This window comes from Numenius arquata, chromosome 6 (genome assembly GCF_964106895.1).
Source record: "Numenius arquata chromosome 6, bNumArq3.hap1.1, whole genome shotgun sequence".
In the NCBI taxonomy this organism is placed as follows: domain Eukaryota; kingdom Metazoa; phylum Chordata; class Aves; order Charadriiformes; family Scolopacidae; genus Numenius; species Numenius arquata.
The window spans coordinates 56,004,018-56,031,567 of NC_133581.1; the positions used below are offsets into that span (position 1 = coordinate 56,004,018).

The 27,550-nt window shown below is 38.6% G+C and overlaps 1 protein-coding gene across 1 annotated transcript; it reads right to left on the minus strand.

The window, feature by feature from the left end:
- Positions 1–748: 748 nt before the first annotated feature.
- Positions 749–16,728, minus strand: MBIP (MAP3K12 binding inhibitory protein 1). The gene is made up of 9 exons (XM_074149373.1): positions 16,588–16,728; positions 12,182–12,301; positions 10,270–10,491; positions 10,067–10,163; positions 8,591–8,656; positions 6,725–6,877; positions 4,278–4,375; positions 2,850–2,888; positions 749–1,722 (listed from the first exon to the last, which is right to left on the minus strand). Exons 1-9 carry the CDS (start codon positions 16,705–16,707, stop codon positions 1,612–1,614), a joined length of 1,026 nt encoding a protein of 341 aa, XP_074005474.1. The 5' UTR covers positions 16,708–16,728; the 3' UTR covers positions 749–1,611.
- Between the last annotated feature and the right edge of the window lie 10,822 nt (positions 16,729–27,550).

The window sequence follows — 27,550 nt, forward strand, 5'->3', positions numbered from 1 at the left end:
TCTTGCAAGTACTACTGTGTGACGTGTGTGGCACCAGGCACAATTACATCCACATTGTACTCATTTGAGCTATGGCTCTTGGGACACAGTGCAAAAATTAAAAAATAAGGTTTTTGTGGACAGGACGTAAATCTTATCTACTTGAGCTAAAAGTTACAGCTCACTGTGCTGCTTCGCCAAAATACTGCTCATAATATGAGCTGTTAGGATTTTCAACAATGGCAACACTTTGCATAACAAAAGCAGTCTCTGTAGGATACCATACTGATATGTAGTGTATAATCTGAGTAACGGTCCTACACACTGGATGGTCATGGTCTTCAACTGCAAAAGTACCTCTTTGTATCCAATGCAGCATTTGAGGCACTCATAACTCCTTAGGTTAATCTCTTTCTGGGTGGACACTAAGCATCTGACAGGCAGCTATCATACTGTCTGCCTTCCTGAATCTAGGACCAGAGCTCACGCAGCTTTGTCTCCTACCTCTACTGGTTCATCTTCAGAGAAGCATTAGGTGCAGCTGCTGCAACAGATGTTAGATAAGGACAGAGAATCACAGAGAATTCCTACTATTCTTTAACGTCAATACTGCGTCCAGTCGGTACCATTCATAACGCCAGCCACAGAGACCAACAGAGGGCCATCGACAGCATGACTGCTGCAAGCAGAGCTGTTAATATAAAAGACTCCCTCCATAACAGCTACCTTTCTTCTCTACTGGAATAAAGACAGAGACAGCAAATAAACTGAAGAACTGGTATAAATAGAAAATGGTTTATTAAAAAAACCAAACAAACCACGAAACAAACAAATCACACTTCAGTGTGTCCAAAGGTCTGACTTTAAATTAAACTACGTACCCAACATCCACACTCAGAAGTCATGTAAGCATGCACATGGCAGGAAGGGAAGCTGGTAGCTGCTGGCATGCTCCTGAAAACCTTCCCTGGAGTTGTCTTTAGAATATATTAAGTTTGTTAGCAGAGTATGACATTTTAATTCCTACAGGACACCGAGGAAATGAAGAACAGGTGTCTCTATTTACACAGAGAGGTTTTCCATAACCATCTTCCAAAAAGAAATGCAAGTTGCTGCATTTTTAACAGATGTGAAAACAGTGACACATATGGAAAAAGATGCAGGTAAGCATGCATACTGCAAGTGCGTTTGTAATATTATTTTTTGCCTAAGACAGTTTACTTATAAGGAAGTATTTAGTTTTATTTCACAAGCCTATGCAAACTACTTGAAAGTATTCAAAGGATAGCCCTTTTGAACACTCAATCATCAAGAATTACACATGAAATGTAGCTTTTATACATGGGTTAAGACATTCCACATATGAACAATGCTGCAATCCTCCTTTATAACAGAAGGGAATGGATTATTAGAATGCTATTCCTAAAACATTCTTAATTTTAAAGTAACTATTTCATTAATAAGACTGTTTTTAAATGAGTTCTTCTGAAAGAAAGCTTTCAAGATGATCCAAAAGGAGCTTATATGCATGCTTTGCTTTCATTGCTGAAGTCATCCCCGATGAATGCTACTCAGGTCTATGGTTTAGGTATGTGTAAAGCATGACGGGGATTCTGAAAAGACTTTTTTTTTTTATCGAAGAAGCCGCTCAGCCTCCTTGGACTTGCTTTCTTTTGTTTTCCTCAGTAATGCCTGTTTTATAGCATTGATCTTTTCATCAAGTTCAGCCAAGGAATAGTTCTGCTAAAAGAACAAAATAAAAACCACAATCATTTACATCTTGTAATTGCTAGGGAAGTGGCAAAGCACTTGATACTTGAGGTCACTGCATATTGCACTAAATGATAGAAATACTTTTGCGGAATTGTCTAGTCTATGGCTATTTAGACTTGAAAGAAAAAGAATGTAAACTTAGAAGAAACAGAAGGTCCTAATCATGGATCAATATATCCATGCTATTTCCATTAGATGCTTGTTTAACCTATTCATAAAAAAAACCCAAAAATTCTTTGATGCTGAAACACTGGACAAGACTACCTAGGTCTTGTAGAACCTTGCTTTACAACTGAAGGATTTATTTCCTACTGCCCAACATCAATCTCCTTTATGCCCACTTAACCTGACAATTGTGTTGATCTCTTCTTATACAAATATTCACTCTATGGAGGATTTTTTTCTTGTGTAAACAAGCCTACTTCCTCAAGTCTCAGACGGCCCACATCCCATTCTAAGCATTCTCCCCTGTCCATCTGTCTCCAAGCGTGATGGCTAGTGGCAGACAGTGTTCCAGCTATGGTCTCACTTGCACTGAGAAGAAATCCTCTCTTGTGGCCTGAAGTACGTGGTTAACGCATTCCCAGCATCCCAGGACGGGTGTTGTGAAAATGACCAGTCTTACTGACTTCGGTTAATAACTACCCCGATGTCAGGTTATTCTGCAACACTTTTGCCGGGCCAGCCATTTCTAGTTCTATTGTCTCCTCATGAATCAATAAAGTGAATAAAAAAAAATAAATTAAAAGTCAAGAAAAACCACAAATCAAAACTAGAAGACATTACTAGGCGGCTGATCAGAATTCACAAATTGCTTGTTACCCCCAGCTTGACTAACATCATTACAGATTTATTTTATTCTGTCATCCTTTAACTGGTAAAAACACTAGTGTAGCCTCGTACAGACTCTTGGAAGACTCATTTCATTGTGACACCCATTAACTTTCTTTCTCCTTCCCTCTCTGTCTTTGCCAGCAAACTACCCAATACTGATGCAGCTATTTCTGAGAAGTTAGATGCTTGTGTGGTAGAACTTCTGATTACTTTTCACTCGGAACATCCTAAACTTAAAGTAAACAAAAGTTAACAGCACTTACGTGGGAAGGTTGAATCTTTCTCCTCTTGCCAGAACAGCTCTAAAGAAAAGACAGAATCAAAACAGACTTAATGTTGCACTGACAGAGGACCACAAGTAATTCTGTAACAACGTTGACAAGAGTCTTTAAAGTACAGAAAGAACACTGACTGCCATTCCATGAATTAAAGAAATCTTTTTTATAATTAAGTGTACTTTGGATCAAGAGAAATACTACTGGAGAGCAGGCAGAAGCTGTTGAAGCTTCTCCATGCTTGGCAGCCAAGAACTAACAACTTAACTGAAGCTTCCTTCAGACAAAACCAAGATCAATATCCAGCTTTTGAAACTGTCAATATTTTTCTCCCTAAAATTTTCCTGTATCCACACCAATACATATGCAACACTACTATTGCCACCATGATCTCCATTCTAGAGAAGATCCTAAAGCACTTTCTGTGGAAATTTCAGCTTATAAAAGTGTACGTTTTAACTTCTGGTTTCCAACAACTTGAAGGAATAGCCTCACAAATAAAGGACTTTATTGGTCTCCAAAACAAACAAAAAAATGAAACAAAAATTGATATTATTGCTATTGATTTTTAATTGCTCAGTTGTCTTTGGCTGGTCTCAAGGGAGAAGATATAAATTAAAATATGATCAACAGTAAAGAGACATTCTTACTGTTATGTGGGGAAAGAAGAGCAAGATAACAGACAAGACATTTCTACATCAGCTAAGCAGAGCCTGATGTAGTCACAACTAACGTTCTCTTTGTCCTAATCTCCTTTGGTGTGTGAAGAATAAGGTTTACTGTTCAGAAAGAGACAGAACTCTGCCCGAATACTAACAACAAAGAAACTAAAGTCATAGAATCACACAACAATTTTTAAAAGGTTTACTCTCTCCCTTCTATTGGAAGTTATTTCACGTAACTGATCTTCAGTAATCAGATCATGTACAGAAGCTCAAAGGATTTCAGCTGATTTAAGCCATTAACAATTCGTATCAAGATCAAAACTTTAGTCAACTTTCTTGTCATAAGAAAGACTTCAGATTTTAATGTGGCGTGGCGGACACGACGCACAAGTCCAACCTCTATAATACATTTCATACAATACATGGCAGGGGGGTTGGAACTAGATGATCTTTAAGGTCCCTTTCAATCTAAACCATTCTATGATTTCTTACACATTAGTTAAGCTCGGGTGGCTGTAATTCCTACCCGCCCATAACAAATACTATTTTCTTTCAAATGAGAAATTAGGTAGAGAAATATGAACTTACATAGATGGTCTACATGAAATATAACCATTACAGCAAGCCAGAGTTGTCTGCCAGAAGTGTCTGTCCTCTGATTCTTTAGGTTTTTGTCAGTACATCAAAGATTTAAGCACAAAATTCCCAAATGCATTTAGGTATGCTAAAAGAAGTTGAAAGAATTTCTTACTACAGATTGAAAATATTCAGGAGACAGTCCTTCCAGCTCAAGGATTTTATCTTCAAGCTTCTTAATTCTCTGATAAATGTCTCTTGGTACAGGACCACCTAAATACACCAGTACAAATACAAAGAGATCAGGAAAAGTGCTTGAATAACTTTTTAAACTAGAGATTGCAAGTTTCACAAGTGAATTCTTTGAATCCAGCTATCAACCACTAGCTGAAACAACATGAACAGATGGGATAATAAAAGGAAGAGTAATTAATATGATTCAGGGTAAAACCTGATTGATAAGCCAGTGCAGCCAGTGAAGGCAATAGACAACTTTATGCAGGTGGTTTAAATATGTCTGACAAAGTCCCTAGAACAATTTATGATCACTCTTACAATACATTGATCATACACCAAATGTTACCACTTCAAAACTGACAGCAACATCAGGAGGGAGCAGATGGGATGGCAGAGCACACATTAATTCAGCACCAATATCTAAGATTGTTCGGAAGGAAACCTATCTCCTCTGAGTGTCAGAGGTTAGAGGACAGGTATGAGTTGGGCTTGACAAAGAACAGCGTTTGCCTGGTGATAGATGGGAGAAGCAGGTGTGGGGAATGTGTGTGGAATGGAGTAACAGAGCTTTGGTAAAAAAAATAATCAATCAAACAAAAAAATCCCAAACCCAAACAAACAAACAAACAAAAAAAAAAACACAACAAAAACCTCAAACACCACAAAAACAGCAGCAACAAAAAAACCCAGCTCAACTCATTTGCTGTTTGCAGCTATATGACAGCAGCTTGGACTTGATTCCCCATGTAAGAACAGAACTGATGAAAACATAAGCCACCCGTTTCCATTTCTTTTTAGGTCTGTTAGGTAAAACAATTCTATTCCACAAACTACTGAAATAAGCACTAATGGGCTTTTTTTGCCATTCATCTATTTCCTCACTTCAGACAGGCAATTTTGCAGGTAGCTTCCCTCCTCTGCTCTCTACTCATCACTCAGCAGCTACTAATTAAATTGGCTAACCTCTCACTCTTCTTAATATTGCTGTCTCTTAATGTAAAGGCAAAAGAGCAGTACTAACACTAGAAGAAGCTGTTCTGAAAAACAGCAGGTGAGTCAAGAACAACTCTTTCAATCATCAGAAACAAAAACTGGCCAGCAGGTAGCTGAGGCAGGTTACCAAATCAGATGACTTTTCGCACAGCTGCTGGGGTAAGTAACAAATGACCTTGAGGTCTTCCCCAGAAACGCTGATTTGGACAGGAGTTGAGCTGGAATTGCACTTTCATCCTCTTCCCCTATACTGCAGTTTAGCTGATCTGTTCCTCCAAACAAAATTATATCACCTATTATAGGCACAACCTGGAAGCAAGGGCCCCTCTTTAGCTACCCCCAATCATTATCCCTGATATGCATAAATTCCAAAGCTGCTACACATTACAATCTTAATGCTGTCCAGCCACTTGCAAATTCTATTTCCATGCATAAAAAACACCTTATTTTTGAGACAGCTATACAGCTAAGTGTCAAGGTCTGACTGCTGCCTCAACAGTATCTATGAGTATTTTACTCGCTGCCAGAGGACTTTGATCCCGTATACATTCAGAGGAGTCTAGTGATCTAGTCAATGTTCACCATATTCTGAGAGAATGGATTGGGATCTATTCAGAATTCAGAAGACATAAAAAGTCAGTATGTGTCTGCAGTATGATGTGTAGAACGTTCACTTCATTAGGTGAAGATCTGGGCTTCTGGTCCATTTTGAAAACATTTTTCAGGAAAACTACAGATTTCTACTTGATAAGTGCTGGGGTGAAGAAAGCAACTACTTTAAAAAAAGTCAGCCTTGTGGCTATCATATTTGTTTTAGTGAAAGGTGTGGACCTATGTTTGCATGCCTAAAGGAAAGTGTTGACAACGAGTTTCCCACATTCTGGGAAATAAGCTTCTCACCTAACTGTATTTCAAGAATCAGCCACCTTTAGGAGAAGGTTTCAGGTTGTCTTTTGGGTTCATCCTTTTCCCAGCCCGCGAGGTGTCCATGAAGCAGGACTGAGTCCTAACTTCAGCTTCTCCTGTTCAGTGGGTCAAGGCAAAAGGACTCCACTGGCTGTGGAGAATCCCTACCTCCAGATATTCCAGATTGTTTTAAATCCCATTCTGAAGTGCTTCCCTCTCGTTTGCCACTACATCAATTGTAGATTTACTAACACGGTATCCCAATTTTGGGCATAAATGGGTTCCATTTTGGGTACAAGAATCTAAACATTAGACTGTAGTACTTGGGGTTATTAAACCCTTCAGTGGATCTATCCACTGTTTTTACAGTCACAGTTTTTATAGACTTGCCCAGTTTTACTACATTTACTAATTTTACTACATTTACTAATAATAACTGTAGTACAAACTGGCACACCAATGTCAAAATTAAAACATGATACAAACCTGTTTGCAAACGTAAGTGTGCTTCAATGTTTTGCAATCTCTCCTCGACAGCTTGGTTTCCACAATCATGAATGGGTACATTGGCTTTGTGACTGGACCCATGTGCTCCTTCAGATCTAGTCTGTGGTCCATATGTATTTACTACCCTAGAAACTGGGTAAAGAGAACACAAATATTACATCTATGCAGATGAAACACAAAGTACATCTAACTAAAACAATCAAAACATTAAAATATGAAAACCTGTGTTAAGTTGATTTCACACCAGTCTCTCATGTGAAGGGTCCCACACCCATTAAGATCAATGGTTCAAGTAAAATTATTTTCCTATTTTTGCGTGAGTAACTAAACTAAACAAAAACCTAGGACTTCACATATGCAAAGTAAAAGAATTACTCATACATTCATGTAGAATGGCAGTATCAAGAATTTGTCATCAGCTGCTGATAAACAGCAGAAAACCCACTATCTATGTCAGCAGTTGCATGTGAGCTGTTGTGAATGCAAAGAAGCAGCCAGACCTAATACTACAGGAAGCATCATAAATACAAGATGAAGGGAGGTATAAAACTAAAAGAACCACTCTGAATGTCAGCAAGGAAGTTCTCTTCTTATTTTTGTTATTCAGGTAACGGCTTAAACAACTCTTCAGCTGCTTCTTAGTCTATCTTTTCCCCTTGCTGAGCCATGTCTTCATCAGGAGATTCTGGTCACTTCTCTTTAACTCAAGGTCATTTCTCATGTCCTTCCTGAGAGACTATTGCAGTGTACTGCAGACTTAAAGACTGTGCTGTCAACTCCAGACGCGGAAGCACACACCTTCTTGTTCAGTACTTCAGGAAGGCCACATTACATTCTTCCTTCAGTTTATGCTGGCTTTACTTCCAATTCCTTTCTAAGTGTTATTCACGTTTCAGATATGAACTGTTCAGGTTTAGTTACTTGAAGTGCAAACTTTTCTTTTTTCCTGTAATAGGCTACCATCCAAGCTACAAACTAGCACTCAGTTTAAAAAAGTGACCACTGAAAGGGGTTGTCAGTGAAAGTTTCTAAACTCAAACTCACTTCCCCGTCTCCCTCTTAGCTCATCAGACCTCTTAATGTTTATACCTATCATCATGCTTCAGAGTATTACTCCGAATTCTAGAGTAAAATGATATTGGTTCTAGAAACCAATTCAAATGGATAAATGAATACTACCACTCAAAAAATCAGAGAGGGTTACTTCCACTCTCACTTTGGAGATTTCGTTCATTTGTTTTTAAACACAAAGTAACTTGCATGCACCTAGAGTGCAGCAGATGGCCAAGGAATCTTTTATAACTAACTTCTGTTGGACAATCATTTCTAACGTATTTCCAAAAGGTAGTGCAGTACTTGTTCCCCAGCTTGTCACTTCCCATAAACCTATGTCTCAGAACTTCCACTGTGTCCCAAATCTATTTTCTAATTCAATATACTTAAACTGCCTCACACAAAAATAGAAGATAATTTTATTTAATCTCAATTCCTTAACTGAATTGCTGGTTTCACCTTAGAAGAAAAGCTAAGAATTGTTCAGCTTCTCTGTCCTGCTTTATCTTTTGCATCTTTCCTTTCAGACAATGAAAATAGGCCACTTTTTTTTTTTTTTCTTTTTTTTGGCCTTTAGTGCTTTAGTGCACAACTGTCAGCTTAATGAAGCAATTATGGGATTGAAAACCTTGGAGAAGTAAGCGAAAATGTAAAAGTATTCACTAGAGTAAAAAATCAATATGTTAAGTTTGCATTTTTTGAGCATTCTCTAAGAAGTTTTTAAATCAAAAATTCATCAGTGCTGCTCTATCTGGACACTTTTAATAAATGGGTATTTAAACAGTTGCTTACCCTTTATATGGCTTTTAAATCCAGGATAGGGTGTGAAAATTGCATCTGTTCTGGCACAGCTATTTTCTAAATAAATAATAACAATATAAAAAGTGAGGTCCTAATTATGTATTTATAATTTAAAATATTCTAACCATCATTAGCTTTGAGGGTTTTAACAAACCTAATTAGAATTTTTCATACAATAAAAGCATCAGAAATATTTCATTCATTCTACAAACACTTGCTCATTAATAATTTCACACTGCATGAACCTGCTGGTTTTAATTGGGTAAGTAACTTAAATGTATGCACGTGTATATAAAAGTTTGTTGGATCAGCACTAAGTTTATTCAAATTTACATTTTACTTTTCACTGCGTTTCTCTAACTTCTTTCTTTCTTTCCGTATAGAAGTCTTTTCCCTTCTTACCACTGTTACTGTTTCTATGTCCTTTTTTGAAACTGTTCTTCTATTTTTAGACTGCTCTAGTTTACTCATCAGCATTCTTTTCTCACTTTCCTGCATTTATTCTGATGCCTGTGACTTCTTTAATTTAACCATAAAAATCTACAGTACAGACCGACTTTATCCTTATAATCTCTTTTCATATACACCAAAGCTTTACATGTATCTTATTACGCCAAACATAAAAAGGAAGGTCTTATCATAATTTCTTCTGTACGTAATTAACAATTTTAGGAATCAGTATTTTACTGTCTAGTATAACTACCAGACTTCAGATGTCACTTTCATTCCAACTAATATTCAAGGATTTAAACTCTCTTCCTACAAACTTATGGAACAATAAGCTTTGATCTCTAAAAGCGTAAGTACATCAGAGACAATGCACATCTGGGTTCATCTCTGTACTACTTATGTATATAAAAGTGTCTTCACTTTTAAGATGCATTTGGTTACACAGTTACTGATCGTGCTAATGGGATCCAGCCTACCAGATGGATTTAAGATCGTTTGGTTATTTTGTGCCACTTGGTGCATTAAAAAACACCAATAGCATGAGTAATGGTGAAATGAAAAAGTTATTCTAACTAGTTAGTAATTCAAATTGATCGCAAAAAATACTTCTTTGTAATTTAACTAGCATTAAATTAACTTCAATGTGAATATGGAATTTGCAAGACATCTCTGAATTGCAATTCTGTTGACTTTGGAAGGAACATCTACCTAAGGCATTAGGAACAATAGCTACAAAATCACCTGATTTAAGACCGCAGTTCTTCAAATGAACACAGTAATGGCTATAATGTTTTTGTATGGGATGCATTAAACATTGTCATCCAGTGACTACTTTTTTTTTTTTTTTGTCTACTTGACAACATCTGCAGCGCACATGCAAGTTCTTAACTTTTAAACATAGTTACTCTTAAAATAAAGTTCTGTTTTAAATATAGAACAGTGCTTTGGGGAAAAAAAAAAACCAAGAAAAAAAAAACTTAAATTGCTATGAAGATTAAAGTCTGGCTAGCCAGTTACCTTGATTACAATCAATAACATTGCAAAATTCCCTGACATTATTTTCATTGATCTCAGCTTGTTTCCTCTCGATGAAGGCTGATATCCGCCTGTCAATCTGCAGGTAATAAACATGATGGCATATATCTATTTCATTCTTTAAATTTAAAATGTAGAAAGGTCTTTTTATTTATTTATTTTTTTAATTTGGGTAAATCACTTACTTCTGCTTTTCCAGCTTTTATTTGGACCACCTCTGGATCAAAATTGATATGAGCATCCTTCAGATCTCCCAAGTCATAACTTGCATACTTTTCTTCAGTCTGACTGTTACCATCATAAACATCTAAACTTGTTTCACAAGTTTGGCCTTCTGTTTTACCTGCAAGTTCAATATGGCCTATATTTTCCTCTTTAATCAATGACTGGAGTTTTTCTAAAAGAGGCTGAACAAAGAAAACAGTATGTTAGGGTTAAAAAAAAAACAAAAAACAAAAACAAAAAGACAAATCCCAAAAGCAAAAAGCCAAATATTATTACAATTTCTAAAACAGTCCAATTGAAATAAGGAAATAGTAATTACAACATCTGCCTCTGATGGAACACAGTAATAAAATGAAAAAAAAAAAAGCAAAAAAAGCTATAGTTTCAAATAACGTGCACACCATTGATTCTGACCTTTATGACCTGTGTCTTTTAGAGGTTTGTATAGGAAAACTCCCAAATTTCTGCAAAAATCTGCCTGCTACTCATCTGTTACTAGCCAAATCAAAGCTTCAATCGTTGGCACCGATGCCACTTAATTAATGTGTCATTCAAATGCCTACTCAGAACAGTAAGGCTTAGTATTTTTCCTCCTTAACATGAAAGCCAATGCTTTCACACTGTAAAGCCTTCACTTTATCACCACAGCACTACATTCTCCACTTGAAACTGCAGTTGTCCAAGTGAATGAGAGAACACAGACATCTAATATATAGGCGTTACCCTTAACACTTGCTTTTCTTGACACAGTTGATTATCTACTTAGGTCATGAAATTAAATGAGAGAATGCACTGACATTTGCAGCACCAAAATAAATGCTTATTATTCTACTGCAATAACTTTTACAAAAGATGTAATAACAAAACCTCAGTACATTTATATGTCACACCCCCATTTTTAATTTTTACCAGTTTCATCTAGTCTGAATTTCACTGCCTATCTTCCCTCTACATTTTTTTTTTAAAGACACCATGATTTTTACCAGTCACATCTGAAATGGAATCAATTCCTACCTGCAGTGTTCTTACAGTTGGATGTAATTTTTAATTTCTTTTATCTTGCATATTTTCTCTTTTTGTTTATCACACCAAAGATTTGGTGGATGTCTGGAAAACATAAAGTGTCTTTCTTTTGCCTACAGACAAGCAAATACAAGAACTTCCTTTTTCACCCCTCAGTATTACACACCTGAAATAATTCATTGACTAGCTGAAGAAAAAACTGGTATTCAAATCCCCACCTTTTACAGATGAACTATCAAGGTCAAAACACTGTTCAGTTATCAGCTGACAAACTGCTCACCCTCCCTGCCACGCAACTAAATTACACGTACTTTTGGCAAGGCTGGAAAGTTTCAAATAGTTAAAAAGAAATGACAGTAATGGTGACTGGCTACTTGGCAAGATGAGACATTAATGTCAAAGAAATTACTCTTTAAAAAAAAAAAAAAAGAAACTACGCTGAAAATATATTTAATTGCAGTAAGACACTCCAGGATGTGTCATGCTGGGATAATGCCACTTCTTGAACCACTGAAAGCACTCCATGAGCCTCAAAACTCACCCAACGCATGGAATCATTATCATAGCATGACACACACCTGCCGTGTCTTATTGCTTAATTATAACCCACCATAGATGGAAATGTATCACATTTACAATGCAAGTCTAGAAATCAATGAGGCTGCATTTATTCAGCCTGCTCACCTACAGTGGCTATTCCCACCACTAATCTCTATGAGTACCTATGAAGCATAGTGGAATCCCAAGCATATAATACTTCTGCATTGCTTAAGATCAAAACAACAGAAATTTTACAGTTTCGTTGTTGATCACTTTTGCCAAAATGAATGCGTCCAATGAAATATTTACCTGCAAACATAAAACATGCTGCTGAAGTGCACTAAAGAGCAACGTTGGCTGAAGTGCTGATGTGCTTTGAAGCTTGCTCCAATCAATTACAACTTTCACGATATCATCTCCAAGGTTAAGCTTCGAGAGGGCAAAAGAAACACAACAAAAAAATTATGCTATTATGTTGTATTAAGGTCACAAAAGTATACAAGACTTCTATGGGACAACAATTATGCTCAATCTCATTCAGACCCCATTTTTATATGAGGACATTGGAAAGGTTTGACATTAATTATAATTAAAGCAGCTGTCATTTTCAAAGTAAGCTAGTATTTGTAGGGTATATTCAAAAATTCAGAATTCCTTACTATCTCATCACACTCATTTTATTAATTTGATCTTTAATAGTCAATTCTCAATTCATTAACTATTGTACAAAAATGTACTGTTTATGTTAATCGCTCAAATCTTTTCTTTTAGCAGATGATAGAACCACCAGTAGGAAGAAACATGCACCCAGGATGGCAGTCTCCTGTACGTTCATCTATCTTATTCTGAGATTTAGAAGGCCATCTAAGCCTGTATGGCCAAGGTCTTGACACTGCAATGTGCCATGTTCTTGAAATTTTTACTTGCTGCTAATCCAAAGGAGGCTTTATATTAAAAATAATTGTTTAAAAAAAAAATCTTTAAAAAATCTCAAGGTTAAACAAACTCTAAACTGCACAGCACCATTATGAAACCCATTTCCAAATCACACTTTTTTCCTTTATATGCATTCAGATCAAATTGCCATAGTCTATTATCTTTGCCAAGGAATTCCAATATTTAACACTCAAAGCAATAAAGAGAAACACACACAGTGAATCTGAACTTTTATTTAGATGATCTATGTATCTTCTATAAGCTAAAAATAAACTTTCACTTTCTAATACAAAGCTGATCGATTGTTAATAATTACTTATGAACTACACACTTTCACACTTACCTTTGCCATTTTTGTTACACTAAAGCTCTTCTCAAGATCTTGAAGTAACAAGCACTTTCATTTCCCAAAGCCAAGCAGGTTGTTCTCCAACCAAACAACCCAAAAGCAATCCCCCAAATTCTAAATACAGATAAAACTCTTGTTTAAAATCAAGAGGACATACAGGTACTCTGTTTGAAACGCAGAATTCCCAAGTCAAACACATATTTGTACGTCTACATATCACTCCTACTTTTTTTTCTTTTAAACAGTTAAAAAGAAAAAGAGACGTCAGGCAGATGACAAAAGTGACCTGTAACATATGGTCTAAAGATATCTAACTTCTAACAGCACCAAATATTATGGACAGGAACACAGAATCATATGCACTTTTTTCCCTCAATCTACCACACAGTGTACAAGGAAACAATGAGAACGGAACGCAAGAATGCCTCCAACCCTCTAAAGGCAAAGCAGTGGATACAAAGTTGTTCTATGTTAGTTTTAAACCCCAGCATTATCACAATTTTGTATGTAAAGAACTATCAGCCTGAGCCTTCCCTCTTTAGTTAAAGAACAGCCTTGTTAAATCCAATGTTAAGATTCCAAATTACATATTAAAGGAGATGGTCTGACTAAATGTATTATGTATTTTAGATAATTTTCACACAAATGGTTATTCCTGTTTAGTACTTAAACTACACAGGAGGTAGGAAAAGTAATGTTTTAGGAAATACTAGTTTTAAACACCTTACAAAATCAAGCATGTATTCAGAATTTTGTAAGAATAAAACTTTACTTTAAGAACTAAACCACAATGCATCTGTGATCACCTGAAGCACTTATTTCTTCTCAAAGTTTCTAGAGTAACATCTGCTATACGCTATGTTACAGTCCACTGACAAGGTAAAAGAGACGTAGATATAAGACATCGCAATGCAACAAATGCTGCAATTTCCTAATAAGCCTCCTTTTTCAAAAAGAAGTAGCTGTTATGTGCCTTCACATCATAGCGTGTAACTCCTGTCCAGAGAGTTCAATGTAAAAAACAGTAGAGCTTCTTAGAATAATTTAGAGACCAGTGATATTTTAAACTCATAGACAGTTTTTAAAATATAAGCAAAGAATAAGCCCCACCTTCATCCAAACATGTTTCTAGTACAACAGAATTAGTTTTCTCAGTGTTTCACATCCTTCTACCTATAAGAACTGTGACAAGCAGGTTTTTAAATTCTGTGATTTGGTAACTTCAAAGCTTTGTATATTTACACGTCCACAGCCTACTCTGTAGCAATTTACAGGATGGTAAGTCATTTCAGCCCTTTGAAATTGTTTTATGAAAGGCACTGACTGTCACTTGTGGTTTAAAGAACTTTTCACGACCAGTCATATTGGTTTTAAGAGCTGTTATCCCCAGATGTCCTCCTAGTCACTGTGCTGCAACTGATTGCTCTAGTAAAAAAAAATTCCTGTGCCAGAAATATTCCTGTTTGCAGTCCAATCTGCTAGCATAAATCCAACTCAAACTACCATGATGGATCACAAACTGTGGCAGCTAACGATCTGGCACATGTTCACTCACCTCTATAAAAGGGAAATGGGGAATCAGTAGTTTCAGTCAAAAATGCAAGATGGATTGCTAGAGTCAGTAAGCTAGTAAAACATCACAATTAAATCTACCAGAACTCAAGTGCAGGCAGACAAGACTGTAACTGAGCAACTGGAACCAATCATGGCTGAGCAATTATAAGGGCTTTTCCAGTTAAGATGGAGGAACTGGACCCCCACTTCTAGATCAGTGCTGTGCACAGTAAAGTGGGTTTGTTGTCATGGAACGAATACACTCCAAACACCAATGAAGACAATTTTACTCTGCACTGTAACTAAACGTAACTCTACTGAGGGAATGTAGCAGTTCTAAACTGGTCTCTTGCAATTGCCCATGCACACCCAAATACTGTTAAAAGTCACCAATCTCTCTCCAGTGACATGCTAGACACAAAGCAAACTTTGCAGAACAAGTAAGCCACTGAAGGAGAGAGAGAAACTAGAGTGTTTAATGTAGTTTTGAAAACAATTAATTAAACTTGTGATGGGTACCCTAGTTAAGAGCTTAGGAAACTTTTATTCTTCTTTGTGTTTTTCATAACTGCAAGAGTTCAGCTTTTCACTCATGTTAACACTGTAAGATTATGAATGACAATATCACATCTGGATAAAGTGACAGTCACTAGTTCTTCACTGATTACATTTAGAATTTTCACCAGGAAGAATTACGGGATATTTTGTCCTTAATATATATAGTTTTCCTGTTCTCAGTTATCCTATGAACCAGCAGCATATGATCATCAGGTTGTTTAGCACTGCACTCCTATTCAAAAGCTAGGGTAGATTTTAATCACTTTAGAGAAAGGAATTTTCAGGCCCTTAATTTTGGATGATTTCTGTTTGAAAACAGAGACAATTGCTAGCAGACTTTGATGTGAGAAGGAAATACACAATTCTAATCAGATGAGAGGCTAAATGCTCTAAAAAATAATTTCAAATCAGTTAGCAGCAACTACTGAACTGCCTCTGTATCTGAATGAGTCCATTTCTGATTATTTTTGTAACATAAACATATATTAAGTTATATTATCTGCTGCAGATATTGCTCATCATCTGACCCCAAATCTTCAAACTGCCGTCTAATTTCACAAGCAACAACATGCTTCTACTGCCTTCACAGAACTACATATACGCTTCCACAGTGGAAAAGAAATTAATCTGTAAATTATTTATAGTAATAATTAAGTTGTTACTAAAACCTTCTCCTGATAAGGGCCTCCCACCACTACCGTAACATCTGTTAAATAATTCATAGCCATTACTAAACCTAAAGTAGGTGTTTTAACTTAAGTACCACAGAGCAAAGCTGCTTTAAAAATTCTGACCCACTGAGATGCACTGTGTGTTTCATAGTATGTTATTACCAAGGCAAGGCTAACTTCAAGCTCCTGATCATTTATTTTGATTTAATGCACAGTAAGCTTTTAGTACCTTTTCAATTCAGAATCATTAATTGTTAAGACACAACAATTAGGCAGATTGCAGTTTCACATGGGAGAAATCATCCACCACGCTACAAAGTGACATGAGACTTCCCAAGAGGCAAAGGCACGGCCAGGACGGTGACATGCAGCAGCAGGCCACCCACCCTGGGGCTGCCCAGGCCCGGAGGGATGCAGCCGGCCCCGCCAGCCCCCCTCCCGCCCTGACAGGAGGCAGGCGTCAACAACCCCCAGAAGGGAGGGCGCTCCCTTCTTTGTGGCAAGCTTCTTTTCTCTCCGGCGCCGTCCTTCCCCCCTGGAGCCCTGCAGGGCCCCGCAGGCCGGGGAGAAGCAGGAGCAGGCCCTGCTCGGGCCCCCAAGGCAGGCCCCTTGCCCCAGGCCCCCCGCCCCGCCCGCCCCGCACTCACCTGCCCCGCCAGCCCGGCCAGAGCGCGCAGGGCGCTGCTCGCCACCTCCGAGGCCGCAGGGTCGGCGCCCATCTCCGGTGCGTGGCCGCCGGGCTGGAGCGGGCTAGGCACCGCCGCCATGACACCGGGCTGGGCCGCAACCGCCAGCAACGTTCCCGCCGTCGCGCCGCGATGACGAACCCCTCGGGTGGCCGTGCCCGCTGGCCCCGCCCTCGAGGACTGATGGACAGGCGCGGCAGCCAATCGCGGGGTGCGCTCCCGCGGCCGGCTGACATGGCCGGGCCGGGGAGGTAGTAGCGACGGGTGGCGCTGAGGGCGCGGGGCTCTTCCTGGGCTCCTGGATCGGGCTGCGCTGCTGGAGTAGGGGCCGCTCTGTCCCAGCGCGTAGGAGCGGCGGCTCGGGGCAGCTTCTCGGCTGTGGCAGCAGGGCCCGGCCCGGGAAGGCAGCCTCAGGCCTGGTTGTCTTGGCCAGGCTCTGCCCGGCCTCTGGCCCCCCGGGCTGCCGTGCTGTGGTGCGTGGGGGACCCTCTCCCGCAGGACCGCCTTCCAGCGGGGCGAGCAGCGCCGTTTCCCAAGCCTGAGAAAGCGTCTTAACTTCTGCTCCTTTTTCAGGCCTCTCTGGGACCGAGAAGCTTTTCTCAGCTGGGGTCTGTTGCAGCCATCAGGTGAAAGACCACCTCAGTGGTCACAGAGTGACAGTGTGTTGGCCCAGGGGTGTAGGCTCACTGCTGTGTGCTGTTTCGGCACCTTTGATACCAGCAGGCTTTGAACCCTAGGCTGCAGTAGCTCCTGTGGAGCATCCTTTCCCTGCGAGGTCACCTTACTCCCTCACCCTTTTCTTTGCTTCCTGGCTCCTTCCTGTCCTTCAGCAGCCTCCACGGAGCTGTCAGCGTGGGCACACGGCAGGCACGCTTACAGGAGTGCTTCCACCGGGTGCTCATCCATGGAGGGAAGGACAGTGTGTGTTTAAGTGTATCGGATTACTCTGCTTGCTTCAGCTGTGCTTTTCTGGTTATACCTTCACTTTTTTACATTCATATGTGCTTCTCTTCAGAGCCTTGACTCCTCTGGTTACAGCAAGGTTATTTTTTCATCACACCACAAGGAGCAGGTTTGTCAGAGTACTCTGATTATGGGGCTTGCAAGACTGTATTCCCTCTAAGACAGTCTACTTGATTTCTTTCCTAGGACAGTATGAGTGCTGATGAAGATTTTCTACCCAATGTTTCCTTTGTTACCTTTATCTTGATGCTTTAACCTTCTTCGTGGCCCCCCTCAATATTTTGTATTCCATTGGGAAACGGTGGGTGCAGTTGTGTATACAAGTGTTAAAGCATTCTTAAATAAAAATGTTCAAAAGCAGATTAGTTTATTTCACTGATATTTGGGTGGGTATTTGAAAGACATTCCTCTCTAAGGTATCCAGATAAAACTTACCCTAATTTAGTGAAAATAAAGCTCACGAAGCAGAAGACAGAATTCTGTGTAGAGAAATTTACTTAATTTCTGCAAGGATAGGATTTTTGTCAAATGACTATGTCTTGAACACATACACAGAACATGGTAGTCAGCTAAGAAAAATTGTGAAATTTTATTTTGCAGTTTTGTCCAACAATGCTAATTCCGGCTCATGGTCAAGGACTGTCTGCTTAAGCCGGCACTGCCTCGTGCAGTTCTCTCTCTGGACGTGCAGCTGAAGCAACTCTGCAAAATGCAATCACCTCATTTGGATCAAACCATGAAGCTTTCAAGAATAAAGGAAAATACAATCTCCTTTCCCTTTCCGTACCAGCACTATAACACTGAATAAACATGTACGTAATTTGCTGGCCAGAACATAATATGGAGCACAGATGTAACGCCCTGGCACTGATTGTTGCCTCTCAGTGTCAGAGGAGGCAGTTTGCCCTGACGGAATCTCCAATGATCTGCAAGGACAGATCAAGTCCAGACATTTGAACAAAGTTTTGACTTCAAGTGATGAAAGCTCAGCTACCTGAGAAATTCCACTTCTGAAAAATGCAGCTTTCCTGGAGTGATGGAGCAGGTGTATGCCCACTTCAGCAGTGGCTACGTGTAGCTTTGTTAGTTGAGAGACCCGAGATCTTTCCTTTGCTTTTGAGCTTGTTACCTTTACCTGTAGCGAGAGGTTATTTTGGGGTACAAAATGTTTCAAATGAAAAATAAAGAGGTAAGGACGTAAATGTCAGACATACTGGAGGTTATGCTGCCACATACATGGAAATATAAGGGAGGATGAATGGATGTGGGGGATATCGAGACAGTGGTGGCGATGGACTGTTATTTATTCAGTGATCATTACAAGAAAAGTGGGCAAAAGCCTATGAAGTAGTCCGCAGAGTTGTTGATATCCACCTAGTATTTACTAAGCAGCAACTGAATCGTGGCCTTCCTGTTGATGGGAAACTCTCTTAGAGAAACACAAGTGATACCTACAGGTAAAGAGAGCACAGATTTTCTTCCTGCTTTCACTGTCTATCTCAAAAGGCCTTGAGCGGTGTTGCAGCTGCTAAGTGAATAAATTTGGTGTCATCTGAAATTTCACAGATTAAATTATGTAATGCATTATGCAAGCATGAACAGAAATAATCCAAAGTGATTTAAGAGATTAGAAATATGAGAGCATGTGAGAAAGTGAGAACAGGGCAAAAAACGTGCAAATACAGCTAGGACAAAGTATGTTAAACATTCATATCTAATGGAATAGACAGACCAGAGCAGAATGGTTCCAAAAGATGATTATATGCTCACTGCGTGTAATGCACAGTAAAAATGAATACACTTGCAATCGCCTCTGGCAGTAAAGCTGGCTGCAGTAAATCCAGGCCTCCCATAAAGACAGAGGAAATTACATGGCATGCTCACTAAAGCTGGTGAAACAATAAAATATTGGAAGCTCTCATTACTGGAAAGATACTGGATTTGGAGGGAATTTGTAGACAACTGGCAAGAAGTGGGTTGCCGGAGATAGACACTAGTTTAGAAAGAGGGATCAGAAGATTTCAGTATATGTAACTTGGCAGTTATGTTCACTTTCAGATATTTTAATAATGTGACTACTAAGGAAGGGAATAATCTGAAATTGCTTTCAACATTCAGGGATAGAGTTATCATGGTAATATTAAATCTTCTGCAGCTTTGATCCCTGAAATGGATCTCTGAGAGGTATAAAAGCCTCTCCCACCAAAACTACCTTGAAAAATGCAAACACAAACCCACTAAGTTCTTCAATAGCAAATGTCATGAAAATGATTTTGAAACAGAGTAAAGAATTTTCTTTTGGTTTTGGACTATTGTCGCTTTTCATTTGGTTCATAAAATGATAAAGATATACACTTCTTTCTAACTTTAGGTGCCTTTAAACACTTTAAAATCAGAGTAAACTTTAATAAATTGACACAAGTTCTGTTTGCTGGTCACCACTGTCATAATTCCTAGCACTATTTTTTCTGCTGAACATCACATCACAATTTCTGAACTCGCGCTTTCATTTTGTCCCTGACTAACACCCAGAGAAAGGTGGGTGCTTTGGAGAATGTACCAGTGCTTGAGGTTTGTTGTGCTAAAGAGTGAAGTGCTGAGCTAAGGAGCCTGTGTAATGTATAAGCAGATTTTTCTCCTGAATTGAAAAGCTCATGCTGTGTACTTCTGTTTGTGTCAGCTGTAGATCACAGGAAGGTAAAAGAGACAACACTTCAGGGAAAAACTAAACTGAAATCATTTGGAGCCTCAAAGATAAAAACAAAACCTTGAATTCTTCATAGAGCCCCACGCAAGTGGTGCAGTTTAACACTGGCTGCTGTAAATGTAGTTTTCCTTAATTTTTCAGATTATCAGTGCTACTCTAAAATACCTTAGCTCATAAATAGAAAATTGATAGTATCTTACCCATTGGATTAAAATAGAATAGGACATAACAAGTCCCCTCCAGAATAAAAGTTTTTATTTATTTAATTTCAGAATTAATTTCCGAAGAAGATCACTGTTGCTACCTGGGTACCCAGGAAAAGGCGTCACTCCAACCAAGGTTATGGATCCTGGTTCAATAAGATGCTTAAGCTGCTGCCTAATTTTAAGCACTACCCCAGCTGAAAAACCTCAGCCTGCTTCCCTAAAATGTCACCATGTGCTTATTAACTTCATTGAATAAAGGCTCTGAATTGCAAACCTAATTCTTCAATAGAAGCTGCATTCCTTCAAAGCAAATGTCTTTGCTGACCTTTTGGTGTTTCTCTCTATCAAAATTTAGAAAGCCCTGTTCAGACAGGATTGGAGTGGGATTTGTATGAAACGTTGTGTGGGAAATACAGCTTTGATGTATTTGCATTTAAAGATAAAAACCAAAACTATAGCTATCATATTTAAGATATGGCAGTAATTTTGTCATTCCTGACGAAATGCAAAATCTGCTAAGGCTGCTTCCTGCTTTCTGTTTATTATCCTTATCCTGATATGCACATAGACTCATGGTCCTTCCTTTCTGAATTTTTTTACCCTGAAGATTTTCTAATACTGCTCCATGCTTTGCCTTACTTTGGTCATTATTTTTCATATCTTTGTTTAGTAATTTTACACCATATTTAAGTTTTATCTCCATGCTTGCCTCCTCTTTCTTGCTGCCATCTGCAAGTAAGATTAGCAGAGTTCTGAAGAACAGAGTTCTTCAGTTCAGTTACATAATTTGGGATTGAGAACTGACCTCTGCAAGGCCCAGCCCAACAGCTCTTCTAAGTCAGAGAACTATTATTACAATTATTCTGTGTTCACAAATTTTAGACTTCTATAGTGACTTTGAAAGGTTGGATTATAAACCACCTTTCTATAATTTCCTTTTGAGACTATCACACAAAAATGTAGAAAGTGTCTTGTGGAGTAGGTGTCTGTGCTCACAGTGTTTCCCTTGTCTGTAAACTGTCAGTAAATTGACACAAGCATTGTCAAATTAAGCACTCATAGCTGAAGATAGTCTAAAAATTAATAATTTTCCACTGCATTAATATGTATATGCTGCACATATTATATATTTAACTCAGGTTTAATGGGATACTTGAAAATCTATATTTAACAGGGAAACAGGAGTATCGCACATTTACTTCAGAGAAACTTTAACTTTTGGGATTCCTTGATTGCTGAGTGCTTGATTTTAAAAGCTGTAGCTTGCATCTTTATTAGTATAATTTGACTATTATTTTAAAAGAAATAATAGTGATGGATGCTTAGGAATATCTAAAATAGACTTCTTCAGCTGTGCAATACACAAGATTTTCACACAGCTTAGCTGGGAGCCAAGTCCTTTTCTAAACATATAGTCTTTGTGGCCTTTTCTGTGGAACTGTGAAGTTACTCAAATTTAAATTTACCTCCTGCTTCGGCAGTTTAACTTATCAATTCCTATACCCCAGTAGCTGGACAGTTATCATCTAATAGACCACATCCGTCATTATTGGTCCAATCAATCATTCAGCATCCCAGCAGGCTCCTCCACTGACTTCAGGAACCAGAGCCAGATCTGCTTTAGATATGAGAATCATGGACTGATAGTTGAAATTAGGGACCTATATTATGTAGTTGAGTTGAGCCTCTCAAAATAATCTTAAGGGGTTAATATATCCATATTACAATGTAAGATAGGCACCTAAATCCTTTAAGTTCCTCTGGACATATCACTCTGTGTTCATACCACCTGCAGTATTCTTCAACTTCTACATCTGTACGAGTAAATACATAATGCCTTTTTTGGATATAAAGTAACTATAAAGTTATTTGAATGATCTCCATTGTATTATAGTAAACAGACAAAACAAAAGATCACACTCATCTTTACGCTGTCAGTATTTTTCTAATGCAGAAGAGGCATTTGCTAATAGGGAATATGGAGTCTTTGACATTTTGGGTCCCAATCCTTCAGTGAAGCTAGTCATGCACCTGCTTACTTTGTGCACAAATCATTCTAATGAATTCTAAAGGACTATTCATGTGCATAAAGCTAAGCCTGTGTGTAAAAGCCTTTGCAAGACTGAGCCTAGGTTGTAAGTTTGATAATGACCTGAGGCTGATTCAACAGAGAACAAGCAGTTCTTTTTGAATGTTGAGAAGTGTAGCTCCAACTCAGCTGCACAGGTATGGGCAATGCTAAGAAATCTTGTAGTGCATGGAACTCAAGACTGATCCAAAAAAAAAAAAAGACAAGGGGTATCATAGATATTTTTCATTTATATTTTATAATACTGCATTTTACCTTAATCTTTTTAATTCTTGGCTTCAGCTTAATTTCATTATGGCTATGGATTCCATTTGAATAGCTTTATTGCAGGAGCTCAGAAACTTTCCTGTTTTAAATTCATACACATATGTATACATAGCCTGTATGAAAGAGTAGATCTGCTTAGAGAATGATGATTGTGAGAAATCATAACTGTGCTCTTTGGAATGCTTTTGCTTGAGAAGGCAGCAAGACATCAGCACTGTTTCATAAAGAAGTGCACAGAAGAGTTTCCCATATGTATTTGTTCATACCGTGCCATATTTCGGCTTCTGCTGCAAGTCTTTGTGCTGCTCTGCAGCAGTTTATGTTCTCAGAGATGGTGCATCATCTTCAGGAGCCTCTCAACAACATCAGGGCAATTCCAGCAGTTGTGATACATCTCCTGAAACCTTGTTCTTGACATCGCTTCCATGAGTTGCTTCCATCAGGAATCTCCATAGAATTTGATAACACTTTTTTCATGTGTTTAACATTAAACAAAGGCAGCACTACATCACCATGAAAAATCAATGAGATTACTTAAATGTAAACTGAGTTCCTGCTTGGGGCTATAGATTTTGGCATTTAATATGCTTAGTGTATGAAACAGGTATGTTTATGCACAATCACAAAAGAGAAATGTTTTCTTTTGCATAAAGCAAACTGTTGTCTTATCATGATCTATTCACTGCTAAAATGATTGCTATAGTTAGTGGCCTTTGGGTAACTGACTATGAAATGTCACTTGTTTGTTAGGCTCACTAAGATAAAATTGGTAAAAAAGAGGGAAAGAGTCTTTATTCTACAGCTTAATCAACTGTTAGTCACACTAGACCGGTCCACCAGAAAATTCCATTTTCCCCAGTTACAGGATTAATTTAATAATCTGGGTGAAGAAGTGACCAGATTAGGCATGGAAAAAAGCATACCAACGCTGCAGTGGGTGAAGGTGATAGTCCTGGGACCACCGCTGCTGGCTTTGTTCTAGTTGTTGGCCTTGGGGACACGACAGATCTTTTGCTTGGTTTGATGCAGGAAAAAGAATGAAGAAGGTACCTCTTATAAGGCATGGTGCTCCTTTACTAACCTTTTTAATTATTATTTAAACAAAGATTAAAGTTGTGGAGTTGGAGAGTATTTTGCTGTTTTATAATTTAGCAGTTCAGGCTAAAGTTTCCTTTATGTTCTTTCTGTTTTTATGCAGGCAGCCTAGAAGATGGACATTTGACAGGCCACAATAGACTGCTCCTTTCCCAGGTATCTCCTGCTTGTTTCCTTTATCTGTGAATAGGAAATGGCTTAAAGGCACCTGTGTTATGAAGGTCCCAGGGGCAGCTGCCTGACTAGTGAATGCCTGATTATGTGTTAACATGCTTTGTCAGATATTGGCAGAATCTGTTCTCTTCTTTTGCCTTTTCAGCAAGGGTACCATTGACAGACTGGCTACCCATTTATAGAAATGTTGTCCATCAAACTGTGAGGAAGGACAATGGTGTTTTTCTGTGGCCAGTGACTGTGGGAAACTTTTCTTTGGCTATTCAGGCAATTTTTGTAGCTTGCTCTGAAGAGGAGAGACTGATGAGTGCAAAAAGTACAATTAAGCAAAGCCAGACTTCAATTGAAGGCTGTAGTGTAGTCTGCTGTTCTCATTTTTTATTTGGAAAAAAATCTATGGGTTTTCACGTTGCTGTGTGGCATTCAGCGGGGGGCTATTACAATCCTAAATTTTTTTTCTAGACCACCTAATTCTAAGTAAAAATTAAATGTAATGAGAGCCACTTGGAGTTCTGAATATTTTAAAGCATAATTCCCACAGAAGGGATTCGACCTAAACTGCGTAGAGCATCAGTTGGCTAATTATAGCTGCATTTTATATTACAGCAGGTGTCAGATGCAGTCATCTCAATAAAGTCCACATAATACTCTGGAAAATAACAAAAGCTTTTCTTTGAATGTGGGTACTAATTTCTGCTAGGTGTCATATGAGCGCTGATACTTCTTATTGGCGTTAACAAGAGCACTGCAGCACTCAAACATGCTTTTTGCTTAGGATGAATTGATACTGTAAAGCACTTGCTAGTCAGCCTTGGCAGATGTCAGTAGTTAATACTAGTGTTGCAGAGGTTGGTATATAATGCAAAGAGTCTTATGTAAATACTTTTAGATGATGGGCTGGTTTTGAGAATGAGTGTGAGCCGTGTACCAACTTACTTAATGAAAGCTAAATAGACAACAGCAGGGTAACGGCATTTCCTTCAGTTTCTGTCTTAAGTCCTCTGCAAGTAAAGGGCAGATGGGAAGGCAGTAAACTAGGTGAATGAAAACATTAAACTTAATAAGCACTTCATGCTTTCATACCATTTTCCCAATTCAATGGAAGCAGCAAGTTTGAGTTACTGAAGTGATGGGTGAGAAAGGTCTTTCCTAAGCCTTGAAACTGAGATTCCCTAAAGAGTGTCTCTTCAGAACAGCCTGCATGTGATGAAACTACAATCTATAGGCATTTGATGGTCACCTGACTTTTTAATTAAAAGATGGGATTCTACGATTCCAAGAGGAATGTGTTTTAAAATATTCATGAATCAGTAAAATAAATACTGAAGTGGGTAGCTAGCACAGAAGCCCTTGAATACAAGGAATTGTGATGACATTGAAGTGGAATTGCAGGCACAATGGGCAGGGTGAAAAGCACAGGCAGCAAAGCCTGCCCAGCTGATTGTGCTTGGCCTAACATGCAACAGAGGCACTTCCCAAGCTTGCCAGGTACCCTGAGAAGCAGTAAGACAGGAGAATCCTCAGTGCAGAACAGCAGGGTCAGGTCATGGGAGGCTTGCTGCTTCTCCTGAAGGGGATAGGACGTGCCTGGTCCAAGCATGGATGAGAAGGAATTCAACAAAATGTGGCAAATGTTAGGCTAATCATGCAGGAGGAACAAGCATCTTCCATGTACTACCAAAACAAAGGAAATGTGACAAATTATGAAAATCCCCTGATATCTGAGTCTTCTGTAAGAGCAACAAACCACTTAATGATCTACTATCTAGTGCTATATACCTCTCCCCAACATCATCTCCCCTGAGAAAAAGTACTTCCAAACACCTGTCTGCCTTTGTCTCTGGCACAGAAGCCTGTGGAGAATTGCAGAGGTATACGAATAATAAATACAACTTAATATAATAAATCTTTTATTTTTAAAATGTAATAAACAGTCAGCTGAATAAAACTGAACCACAAGTTCCAGCATGTTACCTTAGCAACTCTGTAAGAAAAAACAATCACAGGTTATGAAATACCATTTAATATTTTGTAGAACTGCAGATTAGTTTAATTTATCATGTTACCGCATTACATACTGAATATACTAACATGTAGGAAGAGCCTGGTTTTGCCCTGAAGATTAGATACAATAAATAATTTGTAAAAAACAAGTTAAAGCAAATTAGAGATATATTTATTCATATTAAGAATACATGTATTTCTGGACTAACATACACATACTCTTCAAAAAAGTTTCTAAAGACAATAATGAAAATGTATAATCCATATAGCCTCTAAACCTGGCCAAAACCAGGTACAGAAACCAGTAACAGAGGTACAGAGAAGAAAACTAAGGGAGAAATAAGTTCTTGGTTACTCTGTGCCTGGCATCTGGCGAGCAGGGGGCTGTCTCTGAGAGAACTGCTTTAGCTCTCACACATGAGGTTACCTCTAAGGAAAAGACACATGAAAAGGCCTGAGAACAAAAGCCCAATTATAAAAGCTGAAGGCAGGATTGCCATTGTACAAATGAATTTACTAATTTACCCCATTTATTCCACATAGCCACTTTCTGAAACCTTTTAATATTGAGAGCAGCCCAGCTTAACTTGGAAAGGTCTAAAAAGTTCGGTGAAAGGTTGGGAACATAAACAAAAGGTAGAGTTAACTGCAGGAGCTGTCAACCTAATCGTCCTTTGTTTATCTCCCTTTTAGCTCAAAAGGCATGAGGAGACCACCACTGTACGACATTGCTTTTGCACTATTGTTCTCCCCTGTCTTAAATTTCTGGCATTGGGATGTGCTCTTATGCATGTGATACAGAGCTGGGTATTAAAGAATAAATCCTCTTCCTGCTGGTAGACATCCTAATTTTTTTCCATTCCAGGGGGAGAAGGTAAGGGGTAGCTATTGGCAAGTAGAGACGCTGTTGTAAAAAGTAACTACCAATAGTGTCACTTAGAATTTATTACCCTCTGCAGATGACAAAGCCTAATGGCTTCTCCTTGTGATATCTCTGAAGGATTCTTTGGAAGCAGGCATCTGACAGACAGTTCCTATGGTAATGACTGTTACTGCCCTATATATAACATGAGTTTTTTGTGTGTGTAATTCTCCTGGATTATTCTAAAAAAATGAATGAGTCTAGGATAATTTTGTGTGTCACCTACTGTGAAAATTGCTTTGGTGGCAAGCAAAATCAACTACTCCGTGACCTACACTTCTTGATATTAGAGGTTATATGAAACTTACTGCACTCTCCTTTCTCCACAGTTATTGCTACTTCTTCCCCTCCATTTTTACTCTAAGATTACAGGGATGTGATTGCACAATACAGGCAGCACAGATGGCAGCTGAAGGTCTGTATCTGCCAGGTGTCTGCGCAACAGCTGAGTCAGTGTATGCAGCTGAGCACAGCTCACTTTCTGACATAGATGTTCA